The sequence below is a fragment of the Polyodon spathula genome, chromosome 11, assembly GCF_017654505.1.
Source record: "Polyodon spathula isolate WHYD16114869_AA chromosome 11, ASM1765450v1, whole genome shotgun sequence".
Classification (NCBI taxonomy): Eukaryota; Metazoa; Chordata; class Actinopteri; order Acipenseriformes; family Polyodontidae; genus Polyodon; species Polyodon spathula.
Window position 1 is genome coordinate 10,032,542 of NC_054544.1, and position 20,916 is coordinate 10,053,457.

The following is a 20,916-nucleotide window of genomic DNA, read 5'->3' on the forward strand; positions in this document are numbered from 1 at the left end:
GTTTTACAGTGAACAGACTAATATTTTAAATAGATTCCATTAGAGGCAGCAGTGAGAGGGAGCAATCCAGCATTTGTGATTATAATCACATAACATACTCCAAATAGTTTTTAGTTAAATATTATCCATGAATTTCAGGCTGTTAATTCTTTTGAATCATATGTGTCAGGTATTTCTGTGTTCAGATGTGGAGCTGTATGAAGTGCCTATTTAGCAAGCACATTTTGCTCATTCTAGGAGACAAAAGATGTCAGAACCTCAAGATTGTTCTTGGTCTTTTTCAGAAAACCGGTCATGCAGTAAGAGCGATTGGAAGACTCTCATCTATGGCAATGATTTCAGGCCTCAGTGGGAAAAAAGGAGGCTCTCCTATCAGCCCCCCAATCTCAGACAAGCTTGTAACAGAAGGTACTATCCACAGAATTAAATAATATTTGTGTACTCAAGGACCCTGCAGCACTGTTGAACATACAGTTGGTGTTATATATGGAACCAGTATTCAGCTGGATAATAATAACATGTTACTCAGGCCTGTTTAAGTACCTGATTTGTATAGAACTTGCATTCTCACCACAATTTATTGTCTGCCACTCTTTAAGGAAATGTAATGCTTTTATTCACAAACTCCTTTTTGTTTGTATAGATGATGTTTCCAATCAGTTTCTTGAAGCCCTTGATGAAGAAAGAACTAATGCCAAGCCATACTTCAGCACCGTCATTAAAGATGTGGAAGTGGTGGAAGGGAGTGCGGCGAGATTTGATTGCAAGATCGAGGGTAACTTTTCAAATCCAGAAGTTTTAATGCTATACATTCTAGAACAATGATCATATTGTAATCAAACTTGCATTCCCACATAGTGAAACATAATAATATGTTTATAGCTACAGAAGAACAACCTCTTACAATTATAAGTGTTTGTCTTGCAAACTGTTGGTGACCAAACCTACTCTTCTCTGCTTTGCCTTGCCTCACAGGTCTTGACATTAACACAATGTGAGAGGCGACACAGGAGATTGTTCCACCGCATGTAAAAAACACCAGTAAAATTAAACCCCAAATGTGGGAAAAATGTCAGTATCAAAACATAAATAGATTGAATAAGTCAAAATATTAATGTGTATTGTTTTTTCTAGGTTTCCCTGATCCTGAAGTGGTGTGGTATAAAGATGAACAGCCTATCAAAGAAACTCGCCATTTCCAGATCGACTATGATGAGGAAGGAAACTGCTGTTTGGTCATCTCAGATGTCTCTGGTGAAGATGATGCCAAATACACTTGCAAAGCTGTGAACAGCCTGGGAGAGGCAACCTGCACTGCTGAGCTCATAGTAGAGGTCATGGGAAAGGAGGAGGAGGAGGAGGAGGAGGAGGAGGAGGAGGAGGAGGAGGAATAAGACAGGACTGAAGCAAAAGCACCAAATTTACTTTCATAAGACACTCACTGTTTCGTGGACTAAATGTACTAAGAACACCCTATGCTATTTTTGGACACTTTCTTTGCTATGAAATGGTTATAACAGACATTAGGAGCCTGGTTTTCCACAGTGGGCAAATGCCCATTTAATCGTGAGTGGGAATGTACCTTCAATTTGCCCATAGTAGAAAATATCGGCAGATGTTAATATGAAAATGGTGATGTCTTTAACATCCCAGCTATTGTTTGATTGCTTGATATAGTTACATCTATTTGAGACACACTGGTGTTAGGCAACCAGACTAAATGAAAACTATTTTATAGAAATAGGAAAACTGTAAAACTAAAGATTATTATTATTATTTATTATTATTATTATTATTATTATTATTATTATTATTATTATTATTATTATTATTATTAATCTCAACATTGTGGTGTTTGGTATTAGCAGAACTTGCATTTGCATTTCTTTTTTAATGCTGTAGTCCACACATACTATACTTTGTGCATCAGTTGTGAAATATGCAATCATGCAATTCATTTTTCAAAAAGTTTTGCTTTTTAAATGGCAAAATATTATTAAAGGTATTGAATTATGAAACACATTATACTATTATAGATGTATGAAGACCATATTGTTTTTTTTTTTTATTTCCTTAAATGTGAGTATGACAAAATGTGTTACTGATGTTATCACTCACTGTTATTATATCACAAAGCATGTTGTTTGCACAGTGAATTGCAAAATATTTTATTATATGTGTAGCGGTAACAAGGAGGTGGACCTTTGGAATCACTTAGAATCCAAAGCAAACATGGCTTTTTAAATATAAAACAAAAGATAAAACACAGTGCCCCTGCTGCAGCTGAAAAAAGGATTACAGAACTTGTAAAAGTTCCACTTTGTCTGAAATGTGTTTTGTGAACAGCAAAAAAAAAAAGGGGGACTTTTCAAAGAGTGCATATTTACTTATTCAGCTTTTGGAACTGCCTTGTACATTTCCTTTATTAGAGACATAGTGGAAAAAGCAAAGTGTACTTACTACAGCATAGTAAAAGCAAGGACAAACAAGTTGTTTATTTTTTCCGCGATTGCCTGTCCATATACTGCGCTTTAGTACACTTTGCTTTGCTCTTACTACTGTACACATCAGCTTACTAAACTATAAAATTAACCTTTAAAAGGCTCTGATGAATATACTGATTACATTACATTTTTCGTTTTAGGCCTTCTAGATACAAGTTAATAACTTCACTTTACTTATTGAAGTGTAAAGCTGTTATTCACGAACTGTTCTGCATGTAACCAGTGTCTTTATTTATATGCAGTTTTTTGCTGTTAAATGCGTGATTTGTCTTGCAAATGGGCATTTATGAAAACCCTGTTCATTTGGAGCAATGGAAGATTAAACTGGTGTGTTTTTTTTTCACATAACACATTATAAGATTAAACCTTTATTCCTATACAGTGGTTTGCAGAAGTATTCACCCCCCCCTGCAAAGTTTTCACATTTTGTTGGCACCTGAGCCACAACGCTTTCAAATTAGACTTTACATGTAGAATCTATACAAACTACACCACATTGATAAACTTTAAAAATGCATATAGAATATAAATAAGTAAGATTTACAGAGAATAAACAGATTAATCTCAGTTGCTTAAGTCTTCAACCCCTTTGCTACTGCAGCCCTAAATCAGCTCAGCTGTAAATGATTTGTTTGAAAGGTCACAAAATTAGTGAAATGGTTTCAGCCTATGTGTAATCAAAGTGGTTTAACGTGTAAATAATTTCCCTCGGGTATATAAAGACTTTCAAGCTGCAACTCACATAGTGATCCGACAAAGCAACCATGAAGACCAAGGAGCTTTCAGATCAAGTCAGGGATAAAGTGGTAGCGAGGCACAGAGCAGGAGAAGGGTACAGGAAAATTTCAAAGGCGCTGGTTATCCCTCTAAGCACAGTGAAGTCCATCATAAAGAAGTGGAAGATGCAGCATACCATCCAGACACTACCCGGATCAGGTCGCCCTCCCAAACTGAGCAGCCGGGCAAGCAGGAAACTGGTTCAGGATGTTACTCTGAAGCCATCAATGACCTTGAGAGATCTGCAAAGTTCTGTGTCTGAGATGGGAGTCAGTGTTCTCACATCAAAAATAAGCCAGTCCCTACACAAAGCTGGCCTGTATGGATGGATGGTGAGAAAGAAGCCATTACTCAAAAAGCCTCATCTTAAAGCACATATGGAGCTTGTGAAAAAGCATGTTGATGATATTGTAGACATGTGGAAAAAATGTTTTGTGGTTAGACGAGATAAAAATTGAACTTTTCGGTCAAAATTCCAAGTGTTCTGTCTGGCGCAAACCCAACACTGCACATCACCCAGTCAACACCATCCCAACTGTCAAGCATTGTGGTGACAGCATCATGTTACAGTATGGGGATGCTTCTTTTCAGCAGGGACTGGGAAACATGTCAGGATAGAGGGGAGAATGGATGGTGCAAAGTACTGGTGAATCCTTGAGGAAAACTTGTTTGAGTCAGGAAATTCACATTTCAGCAGGACAATGACCCGAACCACAAAGCCAAAGCCACACTGGAGTGGTTGAACCAGAAGAGAATTAATGTTCTTGAGTGGCCCAGTCAAAGTCCTGACTTGAATCCAATTGAAAACTTATGGCGAGACTTGAAGATTGCAGTCCATCGATGATCCCCAACAAACTTATCAAAACTGGAGCAAGTTTCCTGTGAAGAATGGGCAAAAATGTCACCATCCTACTGTGCAAAGCTAGTAGAGACCTATCCAAAAAGACTCATAGCAGTAATTGCTGCAAAAGGTTAAGTACTGACTTAATGGGCTGAATACGTACGCAACCAGTAAATTTCATTATGTACATTTTCTTTCAGTTTAACCACTACAGCTTTGAATAAAAAAAAAATAAAAAAAATGTTTGAAAAACTGCATAATTCAACAAAATGTGACATTATTTGTAGGGGGTGAATACTTCTGCAAACCACTGTGTGTGTGTCTGTGTGTGTGTGTGTGTGTATATATATATATATATATATATATATATATATATATATATATATATATATATATATATATATATATATATATATATATATATATATATATTTATATATTATATATTAACCTTTTTTGACATTACTTTTTTTTTTAGAGGTGAATTATCCAAATCTAATTTTAGTTCATATTTAATTTCAAATAATTTGAGAGACAATGGTGAAGGGTTGGTTATGTTCTTGGGATGTCTTTAGTAATAAGGTGTAAGAGGGTCTGTAGTAGTAATGTGTTTCTTATGCTGCTTTTGATTGCGTCCGCTATTCATCCTGTAGGGCCTTGTTAGCAGCACAGTCTTAAACTAAGTCTGACCTATTCTGTGCCTATGGCGCACCGTTTTTATTTTGTTGAGTGAGGGTCTTCAGAGATAATATTGCTTTATCCATAGAGCTCCTACCCAACATAAACCAACATGGTCCCTGTTTCTCTCATGGCAACATGATTGCTCCTAGATCCAGAAGCAGGTAGATGGAGAAGCAGCTTTTGCAAAATGCATATTGTTATTCTTCAAACCCATAAAGAAACCAGTTAAAACACAATGATTATATTTAGGAGTAGTACTAATTATATCAGTGTAATCATTTCCCATGTTCAGCAAAACACGCGTGTGAATTTTGTTCTGTTTCTTAATGTACAGTTAAGGACAGGTGGTACATATTATAAAAAAACACTTACATGTTTGCTGTACTGCAGATTAGATGTATCGGATACAGACAAAATGGTGAACGTATTCACTGCTACATATAAAGAACAAAACAGTTAATATCCTCATACCGCAAACAGCTGACCAATTATTTTTTCTTTTCAGTTTTTTTTCTTTGCAAGTACTTGAATGGTAAAATGCCTCCTTTAAATCATAAAAGCCTTGCATTTGTATTTAAACTGGATTGACAAAGATTTTGTACACAGGTCACACTTTGTAAAAACAACTTCTAAGCCAAAGAACCATAAAGAAATATTGATATGTTTTCCTCATTCCTTTTCACGATATCCAGCTGACATCTTGTGTTTTGTATCATCTAGACATAACAAACCTTGCTAACATGGCCCTGATCTTTGAAATGCACCATAGAGATAAAAAACAAAGCATATGAGTGTACTGGCAAAACATGGCTTCTAGCTGTTTATCATTCCAACCAGCATCAGCTCTGCATGCAGGTTACAGTCAGTCATTTGAGCCACACTATGAAGCCATGAGACTCTGGTTCTGAAACAACCACAAAATGTGCTGGTGCAGTCCAGTCAGGCTCAAAGAAAATCACTTGGTGAGTCATGTGATCAAAGTGTAGGTCTAATGGGGTATATTGTAATGATTTAAAAAGAAACATGTTCTATTTAACTATCCATAACATAGCTTAGGGAATAGTCATATTCACACGGATGTGTTACAGATTCATTTTCTTTTAAACTTAAACATAAATAATGATTATACCATTATTTTTGCACTCCAGGTTGTTTAACATATTGATAATAACTATACTGGCTGCTTTGAAGAAGTTTCAACATTACAACTGCCACAGATCTCATTATCCCCATGAGTAATTTAGGGGATAGAGGCAGGCAATGGGAAACAACTGATACATAGTTATGATTAATATATGATAAATTTGAGTATACAGCATAGTTCAAATAGAGAAGGATGGAAACTGTTTCTTTAGATGTTTAGGTGTGGTTTTATATGGTTCACAAAATGATCATCGAACAATTAGACATAATTTAATAGGACTAATGGAAAGCAATATAAAACGATATGAAAAGTACATCGACTCAGTGACCCATATTGAAAAAATGAAATTAAGTGAAGGCAGTATAGATTCTTGGGCTACAGAGGCAGAAGTTCTGGCAGCTGCAGACCTTCTAAATAGGCCCATACACATATACACAGACTTAAAGAATAAGGATTGTTTTAAATATGAAGGCACAATAGAAACTACTAAAAATAAGAACAATCCAATTAATCTTTTATACAACAATAACCATTTCTCAGTTATTGTATTGAAAGACACTGAAACCAGAGGAACGTCTGAAAACTGTGCCATTATTAAGAAAGACAATCAAAATACATTTAAAACAGTAAAAATAAACCAGTTTAAAGTAAACAATAAAATGCAAAATAGAGAACAGGACTAGGACAGATAATTCAGAACAGAAAGATAGGAGACCCAGAAATGGAAATGGTACCAAATACACTAAAGATAAGACAGAAGACACAGTATTTAATTTATCAAGTAAAACTTTAACCATATCCCAGAAAGCAGTATTGAGTAAAGGACTTAAGTTTATACTGACTAAAAAATACATTGATAAAGATCAACTGGCCACTGAATTAAAGGAGTGGGAGAGACGCATGAGATTAGCAGAATATTTTTTCAATGAAAATATCTCAGATTCAGAGGGTAATTATGAGCATGGGATTAAGGTTAATAGTACAAGCACGTGGACTCCTCCGGATGGAAGAGACAAGTGGTTAGATATGTATATTGAAGTAGTTAAACAAGAAATTATAGTAGGACTAAAGAAAAAATGTAAACTTAATTTAACCAATATTGAAGAACAAGCTATGACTGAGTTGTTAAGTGATGATGATATAAATTTCAGAATTAAAGAATACGGATACATATGAAGTTAAAAGCAATATGAAGTTAAAAGCAATAGGATCAATACATTGGTAAAAGAGGTTAAGGAAATTGTGGAGAGACTGTACAATAAAGGCATTGTGTCAAAAGAATTTAAAAAATACATGCAGCCACATAATGCAAGAACAGGCCTAGCAAGAGGAAATCCTAAAATGCACAAAGAAAATCACCCTATGTGAATGATAGTCAGCACGATTAATAATAACACACATAATAGTTGAAATAGCAGAAAAACAACGTAGGTCACACGTTGAGAAATTATTAAGCTATGTTAAGGATACAACACAATTTTTAAAAAGCCTTGAATCACTAAAGCACAACCTTCCAGAGAACACGATTTTATTTTGCATAGATGTAAAATCCTTGTATCCAAGTGTCCCTCGTAAAGAAACTTTAGAAGCTTGTCAAAAAGCACTAGATAACCGGCTAGATAAATCAATACCCACAGCAGAGGTGCTGAACATGATCGATGTAGTTTTAGAAAACAGTTATTTTACATTTGTTGATAAAAATTACACACAAAACAATGGTACAGCAATAGGATCTAAATTAGGAATGCATTTTGCCAGTACATACATGGGGAAATGGGAAGAACAATTACTTAGAAAATCAGAAAGAGAACCTTTAGAATGCATTCGGTTTGTAGATGATATTTTTGGGATTTGGGCACATGGAGAAGAATCTCTTTTCCAATTTCATAAAATGGCAAATTAAATATACAGTAATATTAAGGTGGACCTTCGATGGACAAGAAAATAAATAGAATTTTTAGATACCATAGTAAAACTTGAAGAAGGTTCAATTGAGACTGACCTCTTCCATACTGACATGTACCAGTATTTACACATGTCCTCTGCACATCCAAAACACACTAAAAGGGCAATCCCAAAGGGTCAGAAATAAGACTACGAAGAATATGCTCTAAAGAAAGTGACTATGTAAAACAAAGACATGTATTAAAAACAAATCTTAAAAAAGATGATACAAAGAAAGAATTATAGAGACAGAGTTAAGAAAAGTGGATAAACTAAAAAGAGATGATCTTCTAGATTATAAAAATAGAGATAAAAAGTCAAGAGAGTCCCATTAGTAATGACGTACTCTAACCTTTTGCTCAATATTTCTAAGATAGTTTGGAAACACTTGCGGATTCTAAAAATAATTCAGAAAAATTGAAAAAAGTATTTCTTAAGGCCCCAGTTGTAGCATTCAAAAGAGAAGCTAATTTAGGTGATATTCTAGTTCACAGTAAACATAAAAGAATAATTGACAGAATAAGTTCTACAAATACTTGCACTAGTACATGTAAAGTTTGTAAATACATGGACAAAAGTAATTAAACATAAGAACACCACATAGCCACTAAAAACTAATATCTACTGTAAAAATAGCAATGTTGTTTATGGAATAGCCTGTGAAAAATGTGATGAAATAAAATATGTTGGAGCAATTGGAACAACTTTATATAAAAGAATTCAGAACCACCTTTCATTAATTAGAAATAAAAAAAATTAATGAACCAATAGTACAGCACTTCACCAGTCAAGGACATGACATAAATGATGTAAAGTTTGTAGTATTAGAACAGCTAAAATTAGACAATGCCACATATAGAAGAATAAAAGAAAGTAAACGGATAAATAGACTGAACACAATTATGCCAGTGGGACTCAACAGAAAAGAATGAACTAATTAATTCCAATAGATATATAAAAGTTAAAAATAATTAAATAGACAAAATTTAATTCAAAAGTTGTGCATGCTGATGCGCTGGGGAGACAATATCAAGGCTGATCCTCAGAGCCAGCATTGCATGATAATTTAAATATAAGTTTATATAAAATAATGTTAATTAGAATTAATATAGATTTAAAGATATAAGTAAAAGTGATGTCACATATAGAACACCATTACATCCTCAGCATATCTACACTTATATCCACTGTTATTTAACCTGAAACTTTACGGTAGTTTTGTTATTGTACATAAACAGTACGGTAGGTTTTGGGATTTTTCTGGAGGTTAAAAAAACTAAGCTTGTGCCGAGGGAACTCTTGTCTGAACACATGTTTGTACACTTATCAACCCGTTGGTCAGCTGGCTTTTGAGCTATGTGTGTGTGTGTTATAATATAATACTCTTATATATATATCTATATATATATATATAATATATATATATATATATATATAGTATAGTGTGTAAAATTTAAGGTAATACTATAAACACGCTAAGGAATCAGCCATAAATTGAAATACATATTTCCATATTTTGCAGCAGATTGATTTGGAGATTGATTAAACTTAGTTTGAAAGATAACAGTGACAGTATTCTACAAGCCACCAGTAAAGATAAGAGACATCTCTGTTCTATATTCGAATATATGGAAATCCAGTATTATTACAATTTTGGTACTTTCATACAGTCTTTTATCAGGTGATGACGCTGATAGGCACACCCTGCATATTTTAATAGATAACCAAACACCGCTGATCTAAAGCTTTTAAAATGAATTACAGCACCATAGAACACACTTTCATTGGATGACAAGTTCTCACAGTAAAGGCTTGTAACTGCTCAAAGAACAACATTTCAAACCTCTTGTGTTTTATTTTATTTAATCAATTTCTGACACTACAACAAATGGATCGGTTTCTGCAAATAAGATTTATTACAGTCCCATTTAATTCCACATAAGGTTTTAGAACTTTAAACTTTTTTGACAACATGATCTTAATTTTCACATCTGCATAGTCTTGTAAAGCAAGATTGGTAAACCTCATCTATATAAGAACATCAAATATTACTTTGTCTTAGTGAATCATGTTTTTATATTTTATTCACATTTGTATTTAACATCAAACACAATCTATTAAGCCAAGGAGAACCAAGAGAGAACCATTGTGTAAATACAAATGAAGAGTTACTTAATAAGACCTAGGAGTTTTTGTTGACTCAGAAATGTCTTCATCTAGACAATGTGGGGAAGCTATAAAAAAGGCTAACAAGATGCTCGGATACATTGTGAAAAGTGTTGAATTTAAATCAAGGGAAGTAATGTTAAAACTGTACAATGCACTAGTAAGACCTCATCTTGAATATTGTGTGCAGTTCTAGTCACCTCGCTATAAAAAAGATATTGCTGCTCTAGAAAGAGTGCAAAGAAGAGCGACCAGAATTATTCCGGGCTTAAAAGGCATGTGATATGCAGACAGGCTAAAAGAATTGAATCTGTTCAGTCTTGAACAAAGAAGACTACGTGGCGACCTAATTCAAGCATTCAAAATTCTAAAAGGTATTGACAGTGTCGACCCAAGGGACTTTTTCAGCCTGAAAAAAGAAACAAGGACCAGGGGTCACAAATGGAGATTAGACAAAGGGGCATTCAGAACAGAAAGTAGGAGGCACTTTTTTACACAGAGAATTGTGAGGGTCTGGAATCAACTCCCCAGTAATGTTGTTGAAGCTGACACCCTGGGATCCTTCAAGAAGCTGCTTGATGAGATTCTGGGATCAATAAGCTACTAACAACCAAACGAGCAAGATGGGCCGAATGACCTCCTCTCGTTTGTAAACTTTCTTATGTTCTTATGTTCTTAATTGTATGTTTGTTGGCTTTATTTGGGGATGAGGAATGTCAATTCAGACTTCTATTTATCTTTCAAAATGTGACTTTCAAACTATTTTATGGGTACACAAATTCTTAGAAAAATTTTGGCAAATACACAGTATATATATATATATATATATATATATATATATATATATATATATATATATATATATATATATATATATATATATATATATATAGTGCCTATAGAAAGTCTACACTCCTTTGAACTTTTTTCACATTTTGTTGTATCAGTGCCTCAGAGTGTCATGCATTTAAATGAGGATTTCTTACCAATTATCTACACACCATAAAAATTATATATTAAAAATACAAAACTGAAAGATCATAATTGGAGAAGTCTCCACCCCCCTGAGTTAATACTTGGTGGAAGCACCTTTGGCAGCAATTACAGCTGTGAGTCTGTTGGTTTAGGTCTCTACCAACTTTGCACACTTAGATTTTGCAATATTTGACCATTCTTCTTTAGAAAACTGTTCAAGCTTTGTCAATTTCCTTGGGGAGCGTTGATGGACAGCAATCTTCAAGTCATGCCACACGTTTTCAATTGGATTGAGGTCAGAGCTGTGACTGGGCCACTCAAGGACATTTGCCTTTTTGTTCCTTAGCCACTCCAGTGTAGCTTTGGATGTCTGCATTGGGTAGTTGTCATGCTGAAAGGTGAAGTTCCTTCCCAGTTTCAGCTTTCTTGCAGATGGCAGCAGGTTTTCCTGATGGACTTCTCTGTACTTTGCTCCATTCATTTTCCCTTCTATCCTGACAAGTGCCCCAGTCCCTGACGATGAGAAACATCCCCATAACATGATGCTGCCACCACCATGCTTCACAGTAGGGATGGTGTTCTTTGGGAGATGCGCTGTGTTGGGTTTGCGCCAAAAGTAACGCTTTGCATTTAGGCCAAAAAGTTCAATTTTTGCCACATGGCTACAGAATTTCCTGAGTGTTTTTTTGCATACGTCAAACAAGATTCAAGGTGTGCTTTCTTGAGTAATGGCTTCCTTCTTACCACCCTACCATACAGGCCAGATTTGTGGAGTGCTTGAGATATTGTTGTCACAGACACACTTTGACCAGTCTTGGGCATAAACGCCTGTAGCTCTTGTAAAGTTGTCATTGGCATCTTGGTAGCCTCTTTGATCAGTCTCCTTCTTGCTCGGGCATCCAGTTTGGAGGGACAGCCTAATCTAGGCAGGGTCTTGGTGGTGCCATACACCTTCCACTTCTTAATAATCGTCTTCACCATGCTCTAAGGGATATTCAATGCCTTTGAATTTTTTTTATACCCATCCCCGGATCTGTGCCTTTCAGCAACTTTGTCCCGGAGTTCTTTTGAAAGTGCCTCGGTGCTCATGGTTGAGTCTTTATTTTGAAATGCTACCCAGCAGAGGGAATCTACAGGAACTGCTGAATTTATCCTGAAATCATGTGAATCACTAAAATTTAACACAGTGGAGGCAACTTAACTTGGTGTGTGATTTTGAAGGCAATTGGTTACACCTGAGTTAATTTAGGATTGCTATTACAAGGGGATGGACACTTATCCAAACTAGCTATTTCAGTTTTGATTGAGTTTTATTAATTTTCTACAAATTTCTAGAATATTGTTTTCACTTGGATGTGTAGATAAATGGAAAAAAAATCTATTTTAATGCATTTTAATTCCATGCTATAAGGAAAAAAAGGTGAACAAGGGGGTGTAGACTTTCTATAGGCACTATATATATATATATATATATATATATATATATATATATATATATATATATATATATATATATATATAGTGCCTATAGAAAGTCTACACCCCCTTGAACTTTTTTCACATTTTTTTGTATCAGTGTCAGTTTCATGCATTTAAATGAGGATTTCTTTCCAATTATCTACACACCATAAAATTTTTATATATAAAATACAAAACAAAAGGTGAACATTTTGAAAGGGGGTGTAGACTTTCTATAGACACTGCATATATATATATATATATATATACACTATATATATATATATATATATATATATATATATATATATATTGACCAGTATATATATATATATATATATGTGTGTGTGTGTGTGTGTGTGTGTGTGTGTGTGTGTTTGTGTGTGTGTGTGTGTGTACTCCAAGACCCTTTTTTAATTTGCATGTAAGAAATCCATAACTCCACTAGAGGTCATTGAAGGACCTTAGTACACTTAACATTGAATTACAAAAAGGACATTATTTAAACTACAATAAATACAAAGTTACAAATAATGCAATGTCATTTTCCCATGTATTTTGTATTATTATTTTTATCTAAAAAATATAGAAAAATATAATCATCTTCATTTGCACTGCTTCCAAAAATCTAATTAAACAAACTGTAAAATCAGAGTTTGAATAGGGTAGTGGGGTGCTTTTCCTGCCAGAACATGCATCATTTCTAAATAACAATCATCAGTCTGCAGTCATTGTTCTACAATACATCAAAGACTGACACAGTACCTGCACAGTGAAATGGAAAATGTGTTTGTCAATAATACAATTCACTGATGTGTTAGAAGCCTTTGCTTTTGTTGAATCTGAATTGAGGTATTAATTTAGTAATAATTCTTAATTTTATGCACCTTTTCGTCCTAATTTAGAATGTTATTGAGACTGATATGACACTGCCATCTGCAAGTTATTTAATACAGTGCAATACAATGATATAGCATCCTGGTCAAATATCATTTTATTTTCTCACAGAAAACTATGTACTTTATGTGAACATTTGTTTAATATAACTCGAAATGCAAAACACAAATATATTTAGCAAAAAATAAACAAAAAAGGCAGATTGTGCGCTTAATTATTCACAAAGATATAAGGAGACAGTGGAAGGAGTTAGAATGTAACAGTCTAGCTTTTCCATTACTGCACTGACCAAGCACCTGAGCCCCAGTTCACTCTTCTCAATGTCATAAGCTTCATATTCTTACTCTGTCTTGCCCACGCCTGCTGAATTAGATATGAATTATTGTGTGAAATGTTGAAGTGGCTACTGATTGCTTGAAAGACTAATCAAATTCATTAAGCATTGCTTGAATACAACAAAGCTACCGAAACCACGAACTAGAAATGGTCATTGTAGAACCCTATCAAGAGAGGGGGCAAATAACAGGATTTAAAAAGAGAATGCAACTTCATGGCTGGACAAGATAAAGAAGCCAGGCCAAGAACCAATCAATAAGAAGATTGTGCAGATAGATTAATGGATTTCTGAGGCCGTCACCATGGAGATAAGCAACCAGTATTCGAAGTTTGGATTGGGTGTTGGCTTAATGGGATTCTACTCCTTTTTTGATGATCTTGTAATAAGTTACTTATTGATCTGGTGCATGATTACGAGTATAATTCTAGTGGATCCTGTTGTATTGATGGAAAACTCAATTTTAACACAACTAACAATGTGATTTTTCTTTTCTTTCTGATTTGTTGTTGAGATAATCAGGACCTTGATTTACTCAGTACTAAAAAAAATAAATAAATAAATAAATAATAATAGGCATGCCAGAAAACTGTTAGAGGTCCTGGGAGCTTCTTGTGAAGTAAGTGAAATATACATGAAAAAAGAAGAAAAAAAAACACTGCAACATAATAAAATTGCTAAAGCTAAAAATACAATTAAATAATGATAACATAAAAAATATAATCTTCTTGAGTGATAAAGGTTAAAATGATTAAGCATAAGTTTTATGTACCAAGTATGTCTTCTGTTTTATTCCACAATGCATTTTCTCTACCAATGGTCACTTAGGTCAAATTACATATCCCTTGAAAACCGGAAGTGATGCTTTACTTATTTTGTTAGAGAGAGATGGGTTGGCAAAACACCTGTAGATTCATCCCTGGCAGTCTCAGATATGTATGGATCCCCTATAGACATTAAAGGAGGAGCAGTGGGCTTTTCCAAAAATAACTATTATAGTGTAAAGAAAAGAGCATTTGAATAAGCAATAAGATAAACAATCAATAAGTATTTTATATACTCCACTTTTTTGTTTTTTTTAACTGCATTTCTAATATCGGTCCCCTTAAAACAAAGAAAGATCCTTACTAACTAATCTGTACAAAACATGGTTGTAGAAGATGCTGGAGGCTGTGTAGAATCAGAGTGTGTAGAAGATGCTGGAGGCTGTGTAGAATCAGAGTGTGTAGAAGATGCTGGAGGCTGTGTAGAATCAGATTGTGTAGAAGATGCTGGAGGCTGTGTAGAATCAGAGTGTGTAGAAGATGCTGGAGGCTGTCTAGAATCAGAGTGTGTAGAAGATGCTGCAGGCTGTGTAGAATCAGAGTGTGTAGAAGATGCTGGAGGCTGTGTAGAATCAAATTGTGTAGAAGATGCTGGAGGCTGTGTAGAATCAGATTGTGTAGAAGATGCTGGAGGCTGTGTAGAATCAGATTGTGTAGAAGATGCTGGAGGCTGTGTAGAATCAGATTGTGTAGAAGATGCTGGAGGCTGTGTAGAATCAGATTGTGTAGAAGATGCTGGAGGCTGTGCAGAATCAGATTGTGTAGAAGATGCTGGAGGCTGTGTAGAATCAAATTGTGCAGACGATGCTAGAGGCTGTGTGGAATCACCGTGTAGAAGATGCTGGAGGCTGTGTAGAATCATCTTGTTAGAAGATGCTGGAGGCTGTGTAGAATCAGATTGTGTAGAAGATGCTGGAGGCTGTGTAGAATCAGATTGTGTAGACGATGCTGGAGGCTGTGTAGATTATGTTGTGTTGTTGTAGTTTTGCTAAACGACTACTGTGAATATGGCAAAAAAAAGTATCCAATAGGTCTACATTCGCGCAATGTATAAGGTGCTTCTCATCTGGTGTGTAGAGGCAGCATCATCACAATGTTTATATATATATATATATATATATATATATATATATATATATATATATATCTATATATATATATATATATATACTGGTATACCACATACTGGTAAGTTTTGTTTTGCTAAAAAACAAAATTAAGACAAAACAAGAAATGTTATATTCTTGAAAATGCATATCTGTATTTTAATATAAATAAAAAATAAATAACTACTGTATATCTAAGGTATCAAAATTATACATAAAAATATATAGTTTAAAATATCTTTGTTTTCTTTAGTTGGCTAACATTCAGTGCTGTGAATCTAGCATGGCTATAAAACACCAACGCCCATAATGCAATACAAGAAAGCCCCCTTTTCCCGACACTTTTTGTGTAGACACGCCCGAGAAGAAGGCCAGTCTGAAAGAGCTCATTGTGTTGGATGTGAGTAAGGTTGGTGTGAAGTGTGCTGTGCTTGTGTGGATGATGTATTTAGTGTCAGCATCAGTAGGATTACACATATCGTAGAGGATCGCTAAGCCTGAATCATCATGCACATCATCACAATTACAACAAGCTGGGAGTGGTGCGGAAATTGTGCAAGATACGGATAGGGCACACGTTTATGATAGTTTGATATCAAGGATTGCGCGATCAGTGTTTAATTCAATTGAAGAAAATGAATGAAGAGAACGAGAAATACCCCATATTGTATATATCATGCTAGAGGGAGACGTAGATCTTTGGATACGCGTTTTGCTGGTGTCACCTCGGTTGTTTTGCTGGAAACTGACCAGTCTGGAAAGCAGGGAGGTGGTGGTGGCACTTTTTCTGACAATAACGGATACTACTAGTATTGTGTCTCGTTTGATTTGCTCTCGTTTTAAAGTCGAAGAGTAAGGGGGTGGAAAATCGCTGTTAAAGGACTGTCTACAGTTACATCATGGGAAACGCAGGGAGTATGGATTCTCAGCAAACTGATTTCAGAGCGCACAGCATGCCTCTGAAACTACCAATGCCAGAACCAGGTGAACTGGAGGAGAGGTTTGCCATCGTTTTGGTAGGTTGATATTCTAATTCTTGAGACATTTTGGTGGTCAGTATGCAATCTGTTTTTGAAAACTGTTGTTGAAGACATCAACACATCGTCCGTGTGCATGTAGCACTGCTGGTATAAAGGAATCGATCATGATAAACAACAGCGATCTGTAAAACTTTTGCCTTGTTTTGTCCGTTGGAAATTGTAAATAGACATCAGTCGTGTGTTGTATTTTAATGTATTCAGCTTGGTGTTTTTGATGGGAATGTTAAATAATCCTTATTGCTATTGTACCAGTTCTGTATATCGAATGGTTCTTTGTCGGTGCTCAATGTGTATGGAATTAGTTCTGTGATATCGGCGATTTGAATACCCACAAATGGACATCACATGGATCTCAAGCTCATTTGCAAGTGTAAACCCGCATTGAAATAGGAGTTCGAAGAAGTCAAAAACGACATTGTAGATCAGGTGAAGATGACATTGAATGTCAAAGAAAGATAACTGTATTGCAACATAGGTTCAAAAGTTTAATAAGAATTGCAGTAATTATTCAATAATTTTGTTGCTTTTGCAATATTTCGGGCCTAGTATGCGCACCCAGTATATATTGTGGCAAAGGTTCCAGACAATCGGTTCTCAACGTGTACTACTATATATATTCGGTGTTTCTTGAGTGGGTGTGGTGTCCACGCTTTAACTTCTCTGAGATTTATATTTCGTCATTCTAGACTGTTATCATTTCAACGGAATTAAGTTCTTTATTTACTTGTATACACTGTGAAGCGTTTTTTTTTTTTCCTTCTGTGTATACATTTGTTTAACTCGAAAAATAAAATGTATTTAAAATCGATGGCATGAAAATCTGGTGAAGTTGTTGAAATGTAGACGTAAAACTTTAAACGGACAAACTTTTTTTCAAAGATCTGGTTACTGGTGCTGTAACAGGTGGAGAACAAATATTTTTTTCGGTATGTAAACTTGAAAAAAAATAAAAATACAGTTGCCTGCCTGGTCACTTAACTGATACCTGTGTTGTCAAGGAGATTTATCTCGTATCCCTGCTGGGATGCTCAGTACATAGGCAGTAGAATTCAAGATTGTTTCAGGCGTTAGGGTACTAAATATGGGAGACCACTCAGCCTACAAGTAGGCTTGTTTCTGATTGCAGCCATACTCAATGACCCTTATGGTGTTTTCAAGATTAAAAGAGCTACATTTAAATGGGGAATGGATACAGGTAGCATTGTTTGAAGGGCCAAGTCTAAGACCTTCATTTTTTTTTTTTTTTTTTTTTTTTTTTTTTTTTTTTTAGGGGCTGTTGCGAAGCCCATTTTGTCAGGGGTCCTTAATACCGCAATGTATGCCAAACATGTGTGTCTGTGTAGGAGGACGTTGACACATCTGCTTTTATTCTACCTGCCACCAAGGTTAAATTGATTTTTGTTCTCTTCTGGGCAGGAGCCAAACAGGCAATCTTTATTAGTGTTATTCCGGAAAGAGAGAAAGCAAATATCTTGGGACTGGTTCTTGACAGTTGTCAGCAACAAAGATTTTTGTGTGTGGTTTATAGATTTCAGATGGTGGTTATCGCTACTTTATTGCTTAATAGCAGCCCATGGATACAAATAAGACTTCCATTTCATAGTTTAACTGGGAGTGGCAACAGTATTGCCATTGATGATTGACTCTATATTAGTCCCAGCTCGATGAGAACAGGCCAGCAAATGCTTCTGGTGCAGAGTTCAAATGCAAGACTTTTTTGTTTTGGAATATAATATTGCTAGCTGCTGTCAGGATATTTAAAAAAAAAAAAAAAAAAATGAAATAAAAATAATAAAAACACATGCACAATAAGTAACAGCAGACCTTACTGTGTTTATTTGACAGATGTACATGGTTAGGCTGCTGAGTAAACAGCATATGGTTCTCAGGCAGTGCCAAAGAGGAGTGAATAGGGCTAGATCATGTCTACTCTACCTCTTTTATACTTTGGATGAGTGAACCCATGAGGTATCCAGTATAAAAACACCAGAATCTTTTTTGAAATGAATGAATCTTAAAGGGATTAAATTATGATCCATGTACAGTAGCTCTGTTGATGTGCAAACATGCTTAAGTAAAATGGACGACCCGTAATTGTGCTGAAAGTCGGTGACCCACATGCACTTGGAGTGTCATAGTTTGTGCTTTAGACATTTTGAAGTACAATATAAAAAAGCTATTTTATATAAGAATAAATAAATACTAATTGCAAACTTAAGCTGTATAATAAAAAATATTGTATTACATTTCATTTGTATACTTTTTATCAAGTAACAGTCTAAATGCACCGAAGGAGACATGCACTCAATCTGTCACTCTGCATGTGCCACTTGTTTTGCCTTTGGTGTGCTTTGAATTGGCTGAAAGGAAGTCGTACTGTTGCACTACAAAGGTTTTAATGAAACTATTTATGTGCATTGTTACTGTTCACATTTTGAGGAGATATCACCAATTCTGTGTTTTCATCTCAAGTTGGCATCGTCAGACAAATTGAAAAACCACGGTCAGCAATTTTGTAAACATTTTGTCATGCATTGTGAGAACCAACAGTACATTTATAAACAGCACAATATTCCTATACTGACAGCAGAATCCAGAATGGCTATTTGTACACTTGTGTTTTGCTGTCGGTCTTGTCTCTGCTTATTACATTCTTCAAGTTCCACATTAGCCTTCTCTGTGTCTACTTGCCACTTGGTTATTTTACAGTAGAAGTCAGTTATACTCCTGTACATACTGCGTATTATGCAAACCTTGAATACCCCAGCAGTCAAAACACACTTTATAGGTAGTTGACATTTATGCTATCAATTGTATAGAACTCATTACACAAAATAAGTAGGCATTACAGTTGCCTGGACTTTGTGTACTTGACTTCTTGTTTTGCAAAGTTTTATCATCGCATTGTAGTGGAATTACATTTATGTGTCATAAAATAAATGTTATTACAGCAGATGGATGTTTTTTAAATGTGACTCTTAAATGAAGACCACGTGCCACTGTGGATGCAAACCTAATGCTCTTCTGATGGCAGCCGGTGACTGGAGTTCGTGGATTGTTGTAATTAACACCAGGCAGCAAGAAGCCTGTGCAAATGCAACGCAGTCACGTGTCATCAAAGCTTTTGGAAACCGACACAAAGAAAAGAAAAGCGTGTTACTGTACTGTACGTGCTGTAAATAAAGAAGTCATTGTGGTCTGAATTTAAGATGGTCCATGGCTGAATCAATATGGTGAACCAGTGAGTTATTTATTGTTTCTGTGCAGACTGAATATTTAGTGTTTGCTTTACATTCTGTTCATGCTGATTCAGTTGAGGACAACCTGTCAGACTTTCAGGAACTCATATTGAATCAGTTTAATCCCATGGAAACCACACTCTCCAGTTGCAGTACAGTGGAATATAACCAGCAGACAGTGGCCATTGCTACAGTTTGTTTTAGGTAGTACACTTTGCTAGTGTGCTGCCAGTATGAAGCCGTCTTTTTTATTTTATTTCATTATAATTTTTTAAAATTTAATAGTCATCAATTATTTTTATTGTTTTCTCCCCAATTTAGCAATATCTGATTGTATTTTAGGCTCAGTCCACTGCTACCACCCTTGCGCTGACTTGGGAGGGGCGAAGACGAGCACACGCTGTCCTCCAAAGCGTGTGCCGTCAGCCGCCCGCTTCTTTACACACTGCAGACTTGCCATGCAGCCACCCAGAGCTACAGCGTCGGAGGACAACGCAGCCCTGGGCAGCTTACAGGCAAGCCTGCCCTAGCCCGGCCAGTCCATAGGGGTCGCTGGTGCACAGTGAGCTGAGGACACCCTGGCCGACCTAACCCTCCCTCCGCCCGGGTGGCGCTCGGCCAATTGAGCGCCACCTGGGAGCTCCTGTATTCGGTTGCCAAAGGACTAGCCTAGACTCTAATCGGCAACGTCCAGACCACAGGGCATTTACTGAATGTGCCACTCGGGATCCTCTTGAAGCAGTCTCTTTCAGTTATTATTGAAATGAACAGTTTCACCAATTCCATCTGACTTTTTATAAGCTTCACTAAACCAGAGTCAAGGGACTTCTTACTTGTGCAAAAGTGATGAATATCATTTAGGTACAATATGTACATTCAGCATTAGGATGTCTAGTGTTTAATCAGATCACTTACTGTTATTTGCTTCCATTTAAGCTACAGTGCGATGCATGTTGATGCCTTGTGGCAGACTGATCATTAATTGC

General features: G+C 35.6%; 2 protein-coding genes across 2 annotated transcripts in view; both read left to right on the forward strand.

Moving 5' to 3' along the window:
* The window catches only part of LOC121323021 (myosin light chain kinase, smooth muscle-like), a 96,911-nt gene extending 94,062 nt beyond the window's left edge, over nt 1–2,849 (forward strand). Inside the window, exons 30-32 of the mRNA XM_041263738.1 lie at nt 285–408; nt 644–775; nt 1,135–2,849. Coding sequence (XP_041119672.1) covers nt 285–408; nt 644–775; nt 1,135–1,394 — 516 coding nt within the window. The 3' untranslated portion in view covers nt 1,395–2,849. The remainder of the gene's footprint in view (nt 1–284; nt 409–643; nt 776–1,134) is intronic.
* A 13,177-nt stretch (nt 2,850–16,026) lies between these two features.
* The window catches only part of LOC121323257 (formin-like protein 2), a 67,940-nt gene continuing 63,050 nt past the window's right edge, over nt 16,027–20,916 (forward strand). The window contains 1 exon segment of the mRNA XM_041264209.1: nt 16,027–16,667. Within this exon segment, the coding sequence (XP_041120143.1) occupies nt 16,551–16,667 (117 nt within the window). The 5' untranslated portion in view covers nt 16,027–16,550.